The sequence below is a fragment of the Mastomys coucha genome, unplaced genomic scaffold (genome assembly GCF_008632895.1).
Source record: "Mastomys coucha isolate ucsf_1 unplaced genomic scaffold, UCSF_Mcou_1 pScaffold14, whole genome shotgun sequence".
In the NCBI taxonomy this organism is placed as follows: domain Eukaryota; kingdom Metazoa; phylum Chordata; class Mammalia; order Rodentia; family Muridae; genus Mastomys; species Mastomys coucha.
The window spans coordinates 68,721,358-68,737,708 of NW_022196896.1; the positions used below are offsets into that span (position 1 = coordinate 68,721,358).

Here is a 16,351-nt window from a genome sequence, read left to right on the forward strand (position 1 = left end):
GAAGCTTCCTTCTGTGATAACTCCAGCCTGTGTCAAGTTGACACACAAAACTAGCCAGTACAACTGTGTTCATTTGTGTCAATTAAAGAACAGATTAAAAATTAAATAAATGACCATGTTTAGTGATTTCATTCTCCAAATAGCAGCATTGTTTAAGTACAAGTTATTTTGAAAGACCCCTGGGGGAGACCCCCACTCAAATCTCCGGAGGACGTACACCCAAGAATCACGAGAGACTATCTTGTAATTACAAGGGGTATTTTTTAATTTCAGGGCACCCTGGTTCGGCACCACACCTATCTCACGCAGGAGATAGTGGAGCCAACCACGAGGCTTGAAAGTTAGGGGTTTATATAGGGAAAAGATCTGAGGGAACAAAGGGATCAGTGTGGTCATACATGATTGGCTAGTTCAAATATTAACTATTACCTGCAGAACAGAGTGGAAAATTCCTAAAGTTGGTGTTAATATGAGTCAACAAAGCATCTGACCTTAAACCATATCTGACAGGACCAGATGATCCATTACTTAGTGTCTGCCAGGCACGTCTTTGCAGGCCCAGGCCTTGGACATGTCCTCGTTTGCCTAGACATGTTTTCCTCTATGTTTATAGTTTTACGTCTTCTTGACCTGCCAGCTCTTATGATATCTAACAACTTGCTTGCTCCTTCCCATGCCTATTTGGGCCAGCTTGTGATGGATTCTTAGGCGCATAACTTTTCTTCTTAGTCAGCACAAGTCTAAAGCTTTAATTTTTCCTTTCAATTTCTTATTCATAATCACCTACATTATTGCCTGCAATGTACATTTTAACATTCTAAATCCAATCATGGCTTTTGAAAAGATGCATATAGGTAACTGATTCTTCACAGAAGCAGTTTAAATTTTTAGTAAGAATATCTAAAAAGATGGTACTTTTGTGATGGAAGGAAGAGCAACTCCATAGCAACAGATACCATGAAGTACAGTGTTTGCAGGAGACAAAAGATGCTGTGCAAGGGCCCAAACTTTTCTGCTAACAGATAATACTGTGCATGCAGTAGCTGTAAGATGTAGTCTAAGGCACAAAGTATCTGTTTAACCCCTGGCATAGTCACTACATGACTCCTGTCATGGCCACATTTTTGCCAAAATCTTAAGTAAAGCCTTGTTAAAAGTTTGCTCTCCACATTTGTTACATATGAGTGGTGAGGCCTCAGTCTAGTCCATGTATGTTCTTTGGTTGGTGGTTCAGACTCTGAGAGTCACATGGGTCCAGGTTAGTTGACTCTGTTGGTCCTCTTGAGGAGTTTCTATCCCCTACGTGGCTAAAATCCTTCCTCCTATACTTCCATAAGAGTCCCCAAGCTCCATCCACTGTTTGTCTGTGGGTGTCTGTCTGTCTGCATCAGCTGCTGGGTGGAGCCTCTCAGAGGACAACATCCTCCTGTCTGCAAGCATCACTGATTGGGTTTCCAGCAACTGGATTGGCGGCTAAGAAAAAAAAAAAGCTGCTGCTTGTATATGAGATATGTTCTAGCTTGGTTTCCTTGTCTGGCTTCAGTGAGAGAGGTTGCATCGAGCCTCACAGAGACTTGAAGTGCCAGGACTGAAGGATACCGAGGTGGAGGGGTGTCACCTGCTCAGAGGAAAGTGGAATGGGGTGGGGGAAATGATTGTGGGAGGGGTTGGCTGGGAGGGGCTGTGAACAGGATGTAAAGTGAATAAGTAAAATGTTTACTCTCTAGCTACACCTCCTCTGCTGTTTCTCAGATTTAGCTGTTACTCAGTGGTGGTTGCTCCATCCCGTGGACCAGTATATGCACTTACAATATAGATCACAGCTTGAAGAACATGTCTTATTAGGGAGACATCTTGGTTAATTTCACATTGATCTGTAGCTGGAATGGTCATAAGAAGGTGTAAGCTCAGATACTGGCACATCTCTTCAGAGTTACAAACCTTTCTTTTGTGTCTAATCCTCAAGCTTCTTTCTGGTGATCTATCACACCTTAGCATAGTAAGACAACCAAGAATGTGCTGAGCAAGTTGGATGGCTGAGCTCTTAAAAGCCATTCTCTTCCATCAATATGCTGTCATTTTTGCTTTAGCAACGGAAACGCTGTTAGCTTTCAGATACATAGCAATCAAAAGATGAACATTTTGTACTTGTTACCATCTGAATATAAAGTCTTCTCCAATGGACACATGTTAAAAGCTTGGAGACCAATCTGTGGCTCTACTGTGGTAGAACCTTTGGGAGGCAGGACCCAGTGGAAGAGAGCTAGGTCATTAAGGACATGCTCTTGAAGGGATGTTGGAAGCCTGGCCTCTTCTTCTCCCCCTCTATTGATGCTTTATTACTCTTCTTAAATACAGTGTCAGCATCCCAGTGCTTCCATTATGATGTTTTAACTCGTGACAGGCCCTAGAGCCACAGGGACAAGATGCCACAGGGACAAGTCTCTGAAACTGAGAGTCAAAATAAGCAATTTCTTATGACATCATGGCAACAGGAGCCATTGATGAGCTACTGCCTGGTAGTTACAGTAGCAGCCACATCCAAAGAGCATGCCCCCAAAGCTGCTCTCAAATGTCACTGTTCACTGGCTTCTGTCATCTCAATGGCTAGGGTCAAGGTCTCATCAGGGTGATATGCTCTCCATAACAGTATTTGGAACTGATGAGTTATGTGGAGGTGTTGATATGCTGTGTGATGTTGCCTCTTCCCTCTGCCTCTTTGTGTCCACTCTCTCTCTCCTTCCTCCCTTTCTCTCCTTCTACCTCTCTCCTTCCTCTCCCTCTCCTCTTCTACCCCTCTCCTACCTCTCCTCCTCTGCTTCCTCTACCTCTCTTTCCTCTCCCTTTCTTCTTCCTCTCCTCCCTTTCCCACTTTCTCGCTTTTCACCCTATTATGTCTTTTTTCCTGCCTGTTCCTTCTTTTTCCCCTCTTATCTCCCTCTCTTCTTCTGTTCTCTTTATTTCCTCCCTCTCCTTTCTCTTCTTTTCTGTCTTCTTTTCTTCTGCCCTCCTTCTCAGCCATCTTTTTCTTCCCTCCCATTTTATATTTTCCCTTTTCCTTACTTCTTCTCTTTTTCCTCCTATCTCTCTCCTCCCTCCCCTCTTTCTTTCCCTTTTACTTTCTCCTCCTTTCTTCTTTCTCCTCCCTTCCTTTCATTTAAATAGAGTCTGTGATCTCAAATTTATGGGTTTATGTTTTTCAAACTCGTCTGTCATCAATACTTTCTTGTTTTTTCAAGATAATGATTGTATACAATATGGACCTTTAATGGATATAGATAAACATTATTCAATATATATTTAGTATTTACTATTTAATGTATATCACCATGAGTGGACAGGAGAGGGTTGCTGGAGAGATGTCTCAGGAGTTCCGAGCACTGGTTGCTCTTCTGATTCTCAGAATCGACCGGTCTGTAACTCCAGTCCTAGGGAATTAAAACTTTCTTCTGGCCTCCTCTAAAACTGAGTGTATGCACATGGTACACAGATATACAGGCAGATGGAACACCTATACACATAAAATTAAAATGGGGGTAAAAACGTACAACATTTGTTTGCCTTTGCCCATTTTTGTGCATGCAAGTGGCCATGTCGGTCCTTGTGTGGTACTCACGTACATTTTGGTTTTACAGCCATGTTTCGTTGCAGCTATATAGTTAGGTGGGTTTCCATGGTGTAGCAAAAGTTTAAAGAACCTGAGCTGAAAACCACTAGTTGTGACTGTATTCACTGTGGGGGCTGATGGTCCTATTTCCACTGATCCACTGCAATTTTTGCAAGAAGTAATAATGGGCTACACTGCTTGCTTCAAACGTTGCATCATTTAAAGTGTGTACATGTCAATACAAATATTCATAGATTCAGCACAGTGCCTGGCAAACAGTAAGCAGGCATTAAGTACATATCAACTATGGTTGTTGACTCTCATGTTGATACAGCTGTCCACAGAATGCCTTAAAATATGAAAATCAACATCACGTCTACTTAGCCCAGTGGTTCTCAGTCTTCCTAATGCTGCGACCCTTTAGTACAGTGCCCCATGTTGTGGTGACCCCCAACCATAAAATTATTTCATCTCCAATTCACAACCGTAATTTTGCTACTGTTCTGAATTGTGATGTAAATACCTATTTTTCTGATGGTCTTAGGTTAAGTCCTGTGAAAAGGTCATTTGAAGCTCCAAAGAGGTCACAACCCACAGGTTGAGAACCGCTGATTTAGTTGCTAAAGAATGGCACAGACAGTGTCTGATTTAGCTCAGAATGGAGGTGATTACCCTTAAACAAATCAATACGTTAGGATGGTTTGGAGGGGGTGATACCTCCAGAAAGGCTAATGGTCTTCTCCTCTCCTCAGGTGTCCTGTTTTCCCTGGTGGTGATACTGTACGTCATCTGGGTCCAGGCAGTGGCTGACATGGAAAGCTACAGAGCCTTGAAAATGAGAGATTGCTGGGAGTTCACTCCTTCCGTCCTGTATGGCTGGTCATTTTTTCTGGCCCCCGCTGGCGTATTCTTCTCTCTGCTCGCTGGGCTGCTCTTTCTAGTTGTTGGACGGCATATCCAGATACATCACTAACTTTTGCCACTACAGTTTTCAGGAGAGATTTCGAAGCACCACACTCCCCCTGTCCATTTTGTGTTAGCAATGGTATCGGTATGAAATTAGTGGATGTACATTGGAGTTGTTATTTCTGAATGAGTCGTTTTAATTGTGATTTCTCCTCATAAAGGAGACCCTTTGACTTCTCTAGAACCCACAGCTGTCTGGGCTGGCAAGGAACTAATTTTCCAAGGAGCAGGTAGTGGATCTATCTTACAGTTTAGAGTAAATGCAGGGTGCGTATGTGATCGCCCACAACAAACCAAGCTTAGGTCGAATGTCTCCTTGACCTTCACTTCTGTTACTTTTTAAAACAGGGAGAATAGTTCATGGAAAACAAATGTCTGACAACTGGTTTTGTTTCTTCTCCACCTACATGCCCCACACATAGCCAGACACTCACTCCCTGACTTCTGTGAGCCAATGACTCATTAACATAAAAATAGATAGCAGTTGTTCTTGTTATTGGAGCTCTGAACTCCTGAGTTCAAAGGGGCCATGACAATAATACGAAATGTGGTTACTCTTAATTTATTACCAACTGCATCATCTGAGATTTTTCTTGGTGATGTATGCTCACAGAAACCTAATGCTGTTGTTGCAAAGCAGCAAACCCACACAGCAAAGTGCATATAGTACAGATTAGAGCTGTGTGGAGTTAAAGAGGAGAAATCCCGAATTGTAATATGGTTTAAAATTTGTAAAGGCTAAGAGCCTCTGCTTAGCATATAATTCCATTTGATATTTTAAAATTCCCATTTAAAATTTAAATGGATAAGAGGTTCAGCACATTTAAATTTATTGAGAGAACATGCTTTGAATATTGTCCAGCTATAATGTTTCCAGATACTTCCATAATAGCCTTGCTTTATGAAGACCATGGCATATTAACTCTCCCCCATGTTTTACAGGATCTAGTTCTTCTGGTCATTTGATCGCATATTATCCCTCAATTTCATCCTCTTTGGTGTACATGCCAGAACTCTCACAGACCCACAATCTCCTCTAACCTCCTGCAGGAAAAGGTCTTGTGAGGAAATATAATTCTTTATTATTCACCAGCACAGGCATTTTTGCATATCAAAGAGGATCATTTGCCAGGATTGTTGATTGAAATCAAGACCCTCTCCTATCCAAGAGGCTTCTCTCTACTGGTACTTGCATTCTGGAAGTTTCCGTCTGGATTTAGTGTCAGTGAGGCACTGAGAAACACTCAGCACTCAGGCTTTCTTTGGGGACCCTACGATGCATTCTGGAGTTGTAGCAAGAAGGAAAGACAGCACTACTGCAGGGGGATGACCACCTGGAAGGTGCTCCGGGAAGTCCGGGTTAGCTCTTCTTATATACTTATAGAGATGCTGCTGCCTCAGCCCTCCCTATAGCCTGCTGTATACACAGAGAGAGACTTGGAAAGGTAGCAGGAGCTTGGGCTACCTACTAAACCAGGAGGGTGTTTTAGTGACCAGACTTGCCTGAAATAGTAACAGCTGTTTGCAACACTCCAGGGGTTTAGCTCACCTCGCAAACCATTTCAAGGACATTGATTTGCGTTACTTTCACAATGTCATCTTTTGTTTCCTTTTGATATTGGCTCATTTGCTTTTTGGCTTCCTTTGGCTTGGTTCTGTTATGCATACAGCCTGTGATATTAAGCTATGGCATGCCCTTATGTTTTCCAGACGACGCTTAGATGTATCTGGTTAGTTTGTGTCATCTGAAACGTACAATTCCTTTTTTGTAGAACTTTGGGATGGAACCCTTTTCAGGACCGTATGCCATTTAAATTTCTCATGCAAGCTGTTTCTAGTAAAAGTTTGAATATTTATAAATTTCAGACGGTTGCCCTTATTCTTCATTCTCTTATGTGGCTACTGTGTGTTTATCGCAAGTCAGTTGGCCAGATAGCTGATGGACATGACAATTTATACAGAGCCACACGGTCAAAGTCTTTCTGAGTTGTCATGTGACACACACAGCACAGTTCTCAAGTGCTTAGGAAGTGGATGGAGTGTGGGTGAGTTGTGCTTGTCGGGGTGATTGATATATAAACTGTTGCTTGAAAATGAGTCCAGGAGCTTCATGTCTGAGGGGTGCTGCTTTCCAATTGTCCATGCTGTGTTTATTTCTGTTTGGGGTACACAGGCTTATCTTGGAAGCAGTCAAGGGGAAGGCTAAAATTTCCTTTGAGTATTGATTTTTGTACTCTAACTTTTCCATTTAACAAATAGGATAGCTCTTCAGCGACGCAGTTGAAAGGAGTGAGTCACGAAGGCATCGAGGAATGGCTTGCAGTTTGGAAAGCAGTGATGTCTCTGTGTATTGGGCTTTCTCACTGGGCTTAGGTCAGAGAGCAGCAGATGATGCACAAATTAAAGCCAGCTGGAGAGACTACACAGAGCAACTTAATGATAGGGTTTGGCTTAGGTTTGATGGAAGGGGTGTCTGAAATAACAGACTATGTGGTATGTGCTCTGTGGTCATCTTTACTAGGATTCTGTGAAATGCTGTGTTGAATTTAAAGGTTAAATTCATTTGTGAGGGAATAGAGTAGAGAAAATAGCACCATTTGGTAATTATAATTAAAATGTACACATAGGGGTGTGAGTGTGTGTGTATATGTGTGTGTGTGTGTGTGTGTGTGTGAGAGAGAGAGAGAGAGAGAGAGAGAGAGAGAGAGAGAGAGAGACTGAGAGGGAGAAATACAGAGAAACAGAGAGAAGAAGAGAAACAAAGAGAGACAAACAGAAAGACACAGAGACAGACAGAGTATTGTAATTATAGGCATGCATAGAAAGGTATACTGATAGGTATAGTTAGTGTATGAGAGCCGGACATGCTTTATAGGGTTGTTTACTGTGGAGAACAGTGACATCATCAGTTCTGGATCACACCTGAATAATGTCACTCAGTAGATGATGACTTATCCAACTCAGACATAATCTGATTTGTATTTTCATGACAGTTACCAAGCTATCTCATAGAGGGACTTAGAATGTGAGAGGAAACACAAATGACTGGTCCGTAACTGGGCCTGAGGCTGCGGGCATGGAGAGAGAGCATCAGGAAACACCAGTAGTAATGACTATGTTGGGAAACATAGTAATGAGAAAAATCAAGACAAGACTTGCTTTCGGTGGGTCTCTAGGGACAATGGGAGGCTCATAATCAGAAATGAAGAGAAAAATGAATTCTCATTGATTGTCTGGAGGAATTAAATGTGTGGAGACTTCTTAGCAATAGTCAAATGTAGGAGGAAGATTTTAGAAAGAATTTGGGAAGACACTGTCTTATATATTCAAAGTCAAGGAGGGCAGAGGAAGATTTTATATCTTTCATATTATTTTTAATTGATTAATTAATTAATTTTAAACTCCAGATTTTATTCCCCTCCTGGTCCACCCTCTAACTATTCCACATCCCATACCTCCTCCCCACCCCGTCTCCAAGAGCATGGCCCCACCCCCACCCTACCCCACTTGACCTCTAAACTCCCTGAGGCCTCCGGTCTCTTGAGGGTTAGGTGCATTTTCTCTGACTAAACTTAGACCCAGCAGTCCTCTGCTCTTTATGTGTTGAGGGCCTTATATCAGCTGGTCTATGCTGCCTGGTTGGTGGTCCAGTATTTGAGAGATCTTGGGGGTCCAGGTTAATAGAGACTACTTGTCCTTCTACAGGACTGCCCTCCTCCTCAGCTTCTTCCAGCTTTCCCTTAATTCAACCACAGGGGTCAACAGCTTCTGTCCATTGGTTGGGTGTAAATATTTGCATCTGACTCTTTCAGCTGCTTGTTGGGTCTTTCCGGGGACAGTCATAATAGGTCCCTTTTTGTAAATGCTCCATAGCCTCTGTAATAGTGTCAGGTCTTGGGGCCTCCCCTTGAGCTGGATCCCACTTTGGACCTGTCACTGCTTTCATATTATAACACACACACACAAACTAAGGAATGGATTCTTTAAACTAGATGGCAAGGGGGCAGGGGGGAGAGACAGGAAATACCTAGTCAAGGCCAGCTATAGACAAGAGCATTGTTACCTACAGTCACCCCAGCTTCTCAGAGCAGAAGCATATGCATCTCAGTGCTCATGGCCTGATTACATCACACAGTGAGTTCAAATCTAACCCGGGCATCATTTATGGGAAATATCCCATTTTAAATAAAAAAAGGAAAGGGGGTGCTGGGGAATATAGCTTAGTGGTAGAGGGGTTGCCTAGGGTGTTCCAATGTCCTGTTCAATCCCTAGATACTGAGGGACAAAGTTCAGTTTTTACTCTAGTTAACATGAGCCAGAGCTCTGGTTTCTTCTTCAGCATTAAGTTCAGTGTGGGACATGTGTGGGTGATAAATGCTAGGTGTGGTTCTTTGAATGTGCTTGGCCCGTGGGAAGTAGCACTGTTAGGAGGTGTGGCCTTGTTAGAGGGAGGGTGTCACTGTGGCTGTGGGCTGTAAGAGCCTTTTCCTAGCTGCCTGGAAGCCAGTCTTTTTCTGTTTGCCTTTGGATGAAGATGTAGAACTCTCAGCTCGGCCTGCACCATGCCTGCCAGGATGCTGCCATGCTCCCACCTGGATGATAATGGACTGAGCCTCTGAACCTGTAAGCCAGCCCTAATTAAATGTTGTCCTTACAAGAGTTGCCTTGGTCATGGTGTCTGTTCACAGCAGTAAAATCTTAATTAAGACAAATGGAAACCAAGTTTTTATTTGTTTTTCTCATAATAATGTAAGACAAAACATGCTGATTAATTTAAAAGATTTAAATTTTCCTTCTTAGTTTTGGCATAGTGAATGAATATTGTCTTTTCTTTGCTACATTTCTGCTCTGTACGAGTTAGTTTGGAGGTACTGAGATAAAAATGAAGCTGAGTTTTAAAGACAAGTATTTTAAAAATGCATTTGCCATGTCTAAAGTGGGCTTTAAGGTACTTTGCTTAAGCTCCACCCAAAGCAGAACAGACCCTTCTCCTGGCTCTCCACAGAAGTCTCCTCCTGACGTCCTTCAGGGCAAGATGTAGAACTCTTGGATCTTTCAGTACCATGTTTTCCTGTACAATATCTTGTTTCCCAACATGATGATAGTGGACTGAATCTCTGAAACTTTGAGCTAGCTCCAATTAACTGTTTGCCTCTATAAGAGTTGTCTTGGTCATAGTGTCTCTTCACAGCACTAAAACCCTAAAACATTAGGGAAAACTCTAAAATCACAGCAGAACACTGTGGTCAACCCATTTTGTCTTTTAAGTTTTCCATTCTCCTCTAGGAGAATAGGGCAGTATTAAACCAGCTGGGTTCTGTGAACTCCATTTTTAGTCACCTGAAATTTGAATGGCATTTTCCAGAAAGCTTTGGAAGACTGATAAAATGTTCTAGAAAACATTTTATCCATGGATAGAAGCATATGGTAAATAAATCTAATAAGTCCATTACTTCTATCTATTTATTTAAATGATATACTTTGATCTACATATAGAAAATTTGAGTTATGTACAATTTAGCTATATTTGTATATCTATTCTTTTTCAGAACACTTTTATCGATTATTTGTGAATTTCACTACATGTACCCCACATACACTCACTTCCTCTCAGGTACACTACCAATTGTGTGACCCGCAAAAAAGAAGCAAAAGAAAAACCACAATTTGTATTGCCCATATATTCACTATACGGTCAAACTCTGGGTGGTTAGCCTCTTAAAGAAAACTGAGTCCTTTCCTATCCACACCCCTGCCATCACTTGTGGAGAGCAATACTTCAGCCTAGTTATTACAATTTTTAAGTGTTTTTCTTCAATGGCTTTCTGTCTAGGCTGTTACTTTATTCTGGTGGTGGGGTGTCACATAAGTAGGGGTTCTCACAGAAGCCTTCTATGATCTGCTTTCTCAACTGTGAGTCAGCAACAATCACCATCATGGCAGACATAGATTTCTTGGTCTTCAGTCAGTGGGAGCACAGATCATGGACTTCTACGGGGTTTCAGTGTGTATAACGTATACATGGCTACAGGACAAACCATGGACATCTTCATGGTCTCTGGTGTTAGCATGTGCCACAGACCTCAGTGTGGTCTCCAGTGGCTGAATAGATCATGGCTGTCAACATCTTCCTGCCACTGCATGTACCACAGGCACCATCACCGTCCTTGGTGGCAAAATGGATTATGGGACATCAATGGGGCTTCAGGTGACTGCCGCCATCTTCTTTTCTCATGGGATGTATTTATATCTTTATAAGTAGCAGGTTAGAAGGGCTGTGCATCTTCCTGGATGGGTGGGAATATGGCTGCTCTCCTGATTCACACATGTGACAACGCAGTACTAATTGACTCTATAGAGCAGGCAGGAAGAAGTGTATCGGCTGGCACAGATCCCAGCATCATGCCATTCATGGGGCAGGGGGATGGTAGGGGGAGCTGTCTAGGATAAAATAAGAGCAAACACAGCAATGATCTGAATACATGCCTACATCTGTGAATCCAGAATTATTGTGACTCAAAGCAACAAGCATACAACATGAACTATCTCCCTTTACCTGACAGCTAGCTCCTTTTTTCCTTCCATCCTCCCTCTGTCCCTCTGACCTTCCCTCAACCTCTTCCTCCCTCCTTCCCTACCTCTCTTCCTCCCTTTCTTTCTCTATTCTTCCCTTATTTTTTTTTCTCCCTCTCTTTGAATTTTTTTCATTAATTTTAAACCGAGGCTGCACTGCTGATGCAGTCCCTCAGTTCCTCAAGTTGTCTAGGCATTAAACTTCCTAAACACACAGGTGTTTAAACTGGGCAGCTTAAAAAGAGAGACGTACAAGGAATCACTTCCATTGCCTTGTACACTGATGTGACCTATAGATTATCAAGAAAAAAAATGCTGATACCATGTATCACTTTCCAAAAAAGGCCAGAGAAGTTTATCTCAAGAAAAAAAAAATTTGTAAATGTCTTAGAGAGGGATTAAGTATAAAGTTGGATTAATTTGTGTTTATTTACATATATACCATAAAGCCTATCCATATTTGGATGTATGGATGGATTTTAGGTATGGATGGGTTGTGTGTATGTACGTATGTATATATGTATGTATGTACGTATGTCTGTGTATGTATGTATATATTTGTATATGTAGGTGTGTGTATACATACATAAATATATATACATAAGTATGTGTGGATTTTGTTAAACCAAACTATATAGGTGTATTTGGCTTGCATTTCCAGATCATAGTCTATCATCTAAGGAACTCAAGGCAGGAAGTCTAACAGGGCAGGAACCTGGAGGCAGGAGCTGATGCAGAGGCCGTGGAGGAGTGCTGCTTACTGGCTTGCTCAATCTGCTTTCTTATAAAATCCAGGACCACCAGCCTAGGGATGGCCCTATACACAGTGCCCTGGGCCCTCCTTTATTCATCACTAATTAAGAAAACACTCTGGAAACTTACTTATAGCTCAGTCTTATAAATGCATTTGCTCAGTTGAGGTTTTTTCCTCTCAGATCACTACAGCTTCTGTCTAGTTGACACAAAACTTGCCAGTACATTGTGCATACCCATGTATATGGCTGAATACCAAGGTATATATGTTGAATGTGTATTTATATAAATATTTTGACTAGTAGAATATAAACATAAGACATATTTACAAATATATATAATATGTATATATAATGTGTACATATGTATGAATTCAAATATACATTACATTTGTATTTATATAGATATCTTATATATGGAACTATATTTGCATATAAGAAATATTTACACATATATGTATATGTATATGTATATACATATATACATGTATGCATGCATAACAATATATATGCTATATGTGTATTTACATAAATATTTTATGTAATGAAATGAATTTATATGTTAAAATACACACACATACCCCCCCACACACACATATGTACACACACATACCACCCACATATATATATATATATATATATATATATATATATATATATATATCCAAATACCTATATCTCTTACAGAGGTCCTAAGTTTCACTAAAATGGAGGGCATCTTATGCTTCTGCTTGGCTGTCATGGTGGTAAGAGGTAGTTTGGGTGAATCTTAGTATTTCTCTGCTCCTTGGATTCAGGTGTATGTGGTGATAACATGTGCAATTCATGGATAATGTTCCCCTATAAATTCCCAGTGCAAATGACCACATTTTAAAACATCTTCTGGGTACCATCTAGTAACTGGTGGCTAATAAATATTAAGTTAATGTTTATAACTCTTTGGACAAAAGAATTGCTTCCAGAGCAGGCTATCTGGCTCACTTGTTTTTCCAGTCTCTTTGCAGACAATCAGGCCAGCTGGGCTCCCTGGGACCTGCTTATCTGTGTGCCTGTAAGGAGCCTTGCATGGTGTGCATGGGGAGGTAGGAAACCTTGGTTTGAAGCCCTGCTTCCCAACCCAACTTTTTTTCTTATTTATCTTTGCATTCATAATCATACACTTCACTCAGCAATCCAGTTCTACTTGGAGGGGAATGAGGAAAAGATGGAACCCAGAGAAGGTCAATGAGAGCAGAGATTACAGGGTACTGTGTGCAGATAAACTGGGGGCACTCTCCTGAGTTACAGAAGGAATGGTCTGGTGTGTAAGAGGCCCACAAGTCGGAATTATTAGAGTTGTTCACAGATGGAAATGACGATCCTCTTGCTGGTCTTTCTGTTTCTGGACCCAAAGTGCCCCATGGCTTCCATGGTGCTCATGGCTTTTCTCACCTTCCCAGAGTCCATACTCTTGCCATCCAGCTACTAAGTCTTGAGACAGAGAAAATATAAACCTTGGAACCATTTATTTTTAGTTTGGTATTTGCTATGGACAAGATGCCAGGACCTGAATGCTTCAGGATGAAGTTCTCCTCCTCAAGTACCTCTCTGAAGATGAACCTGCTGCCATTGGCATTATGGCCTGTGACATCACCACCCTGGCACCTCAACCCTGGAATAACTCTATGAAAGGAAGAACCCTTGTATCCAAGTCCTCCTCTCCTGTTCTTGGATCAGGAAAATTTTCTGTGGTCTTTGGAGCTTTATTTGCAAACAATTCCAAGAAGACACAACCCGAGGACTCACCATCGACCACAATGCCAAAGAACACAGTGGGGTTGGCCATGGTTGCAGCAAGCGAAGACAGTATCGTCAAAGCCTCCGATCTCTTCCTTCTTCAGTGTAGGGTTCCTACAAGGACTATAGACAACAGTGAAGAAAATTAAATACAAAGTGTCACATTCCACATCACTCATTGGCAAAGCCCTTCAATAAGATCATGGAGTCAACTGACAGAGAAATCTGTTAAAATTTTGAGTAGGAACAGAAGTTGACAGAAGACTGGGCACATTGCTGGTGTGACTAGAATTTTGCATCTTCCTTAGACAGTAGGTGCTCCCTGACTTGCTTTCTCTAGAAGCCTTTAAGAAGAAACCTGTGGTTTACTTTTGAAGTTTTGAGTTTCGCTCCTATCCAGGCCAATCACAGGAGCTCCTACTGGTGCTGTGAGATCTCAGCTTCCTATTGAGGACAATCTGAAGGCACACCTGTAAGGCTAGGCTGGGAGCATCTCAAGTTCAAGACCAGCCTGGGTCACCTGTCTCCAAAAGAAAAAGAAAAATAAGAAAGCAAAAGCAAGAGAAAATTCAAAGACCTGCTACAGTGTTGCACAAGGAACCTGAGCCTGAGATTCTGCAATATGCAAGTTGCCTATTTGTGATCTAGGAAAAAATATTAAAAGGGGGATCATAAAGTACAAGAACATGAAGAAGAATTTTTAATACGGGCTTTAGCTGGATTCACAAGACTTCTCATTGCCTTAATCTGTAGCTTACTCATTTTGAGCAGTGCTGGGGTGGAGCAGCTCCTCAGGGCAGCAGGGCAGACATTCTACCACACCTCCAACTGTAGCCTGTAACTACACCTACCCCTCATAGGCAATGCAGGAGAAATCTGTTCTTCTACTCTGTGTGACTGTCCTTAATGGCCACTGGAGGGCCGCACTCCGCTATGTTACAGCTTGTGGCTCATCTCCAGCAGTCACAGTCCCTGAACACTTCCCAGTCCACAGGTAGGTGGATATTCGGAGTGAATGTTGCTGCTTGATCGCTTTATTACAGTGCTGTTTCCATCATGAAATATTCAACTTTAAAGCTCAGATTTCACTCCCCACCAAGCACTCTCAAAAACAGTTTCCAAGGTGACTGCCTAATCCACATAAGACAGAGAAAAAAAATGTTAATGAAATATTTTAACTCTTGGAGCTGTTTCGCTTTACAAATGTGATACATATTCATAGATATTCGGTGGAAAACAATGGCAAGAGAGCAACAAATAACACTGTCCTCCACCACTAGGAGCCAGGAGCTGTTCTAACAGGCAACCAGGAGGCTTTGCGGAGGAAAGTTTTGTAGACTTAGCATGTTGTATGTGTGTATAATTTGTTTGTGTTATATGTGTATTTTATGTGTGTCTTTTGTGTGTGCATGTATTATGTGTGCCAATGTGTACGTTTGTGTGTTATGTGTGTATGTGTGTATTTTGTGTATGTGTGTATATTATGTGTGTGTTTTATGTGTGTGCATGTATTATGTGTATGTGTATATATGTAGGTTTGTGTGTAATGTCTGTGTATGTGTATGTTTGTGTGTTATATGTGTATTTTATTAGTGTGCTTGTTTCATGTGTGTGTGTGTTATGTGTGTATTTTATGTGTTATGTGTGTATGTGTATGGTTGTGTGCTATGTGTGTATGTGTGTATATTTTGTGCATGTTATGTGTGTATGGGTATGGTTGTGTGATATGTGTGTATGTGTGTGTATTTTGTGTGTGTTATGTGTGTATTTTATAATGTGTTATGTGTGTATGTGTATGGTTGTGTGCTATATGTGTATGTGTGTGTATTTTGTGTGTGTGTCTTATGTGTGTGCATGTGTTATGTGTGAGTGTGTGTGTGTGTGTATGTTTGTCCGTTATGTGTGTGTTTAATAGGCATATGCATTGTGGGTGTTATCTATGTTTTGTGCATGTATAGGTGTTTTGCCTGCATGTATGCCCATGTGCCTTGTATCCACGGAGGCCAAAAGAAGACATCGTATGTCCTAGACCTGGAGTTACAGATGATCGTGAGTCACATTTCAGGTGCTGGGAATAGAACCCGGGTCCTGTGGAAAAGTCAACAGGGCTCTTACCTTCTGAGTTATCTCCCTGGCCAGAGTTTCATTTTTAACTTAATACTACCACTTTTGTGTTACTAAGTATACTTCAAAGGTTGTTTATGCTTTGGAACCACAGTCAAGCCACATTCCTGAGTGCTCGTGGACTGCTCTGAGTTTGAGCCTTGTTCCCGCTGTGGACTACAGAAAAGGGATACAGAGGACATGGCCTATGACGACTGTGAGTTAGATAGGCATGGACCAGTGAGTTCCCATAGGAAACATAAAAAGTGCTTCCTACATGTCCATGGAATAGAAGCTAAAACATGGCTCAAACTGGCGACAAATCAGGTTTGGAACAGCATCTCAGTGGCTGTGAGATTGCTCATTTTTCTTGGAGAGAAGAAACAAGAACAGAGACGGCGTGTAACTTGCTCAAAGCCACACAGGAAGGAAGGACAGAAAATAAACTTCTAGGTGTGTGAGGCTCCGTGCTCTTTCTACGTGTTCTCCATAGTTGTGAAAGAAAACTGCTTTGAGCCTGTCTACGTGAAACAAAAGCTCCTTGGGGTCACACTACATTCGTTGTATGAAGGAA

The 16,351-nt window shown here is 41.6% G+C and overlaps 1 protein-coding gene and 1 pseudogene across 1 annotated transcript in view; one reads left to right on the forward strand and one right to left on the reverse strand.

Moving 5' to 3' along the window:
* Tmem182 (transmembrane protein 182) overlaps positions 1 to 6,438 on the forward strand; it is a 47,013-nt gene extending 40,575 nt beyond the window's left edge. The window contains exon 5 of the mRNA XM_031367345.1: positions 4,360 to 6,438. Within this exon, the coding sequence (XP_031223205.1) occupies positions 4,360 to 4,580 (221 nt within the window). The 3' untranslated portion in view covers positions 4,581 to 6,438. The remainder of the gene's footprint in view (positions 1 to 4,359) is intronic.
* Positions 6,439 to 13,227: 6,789 nt separating this feature from the next.
* LOC116089144 lies at positions 13,228 to 13,723 on the reverse strand (annotated as a pseudogene).
* Positions 13,724 to 16,351: the final 2,628 nt, after the last annotated feature.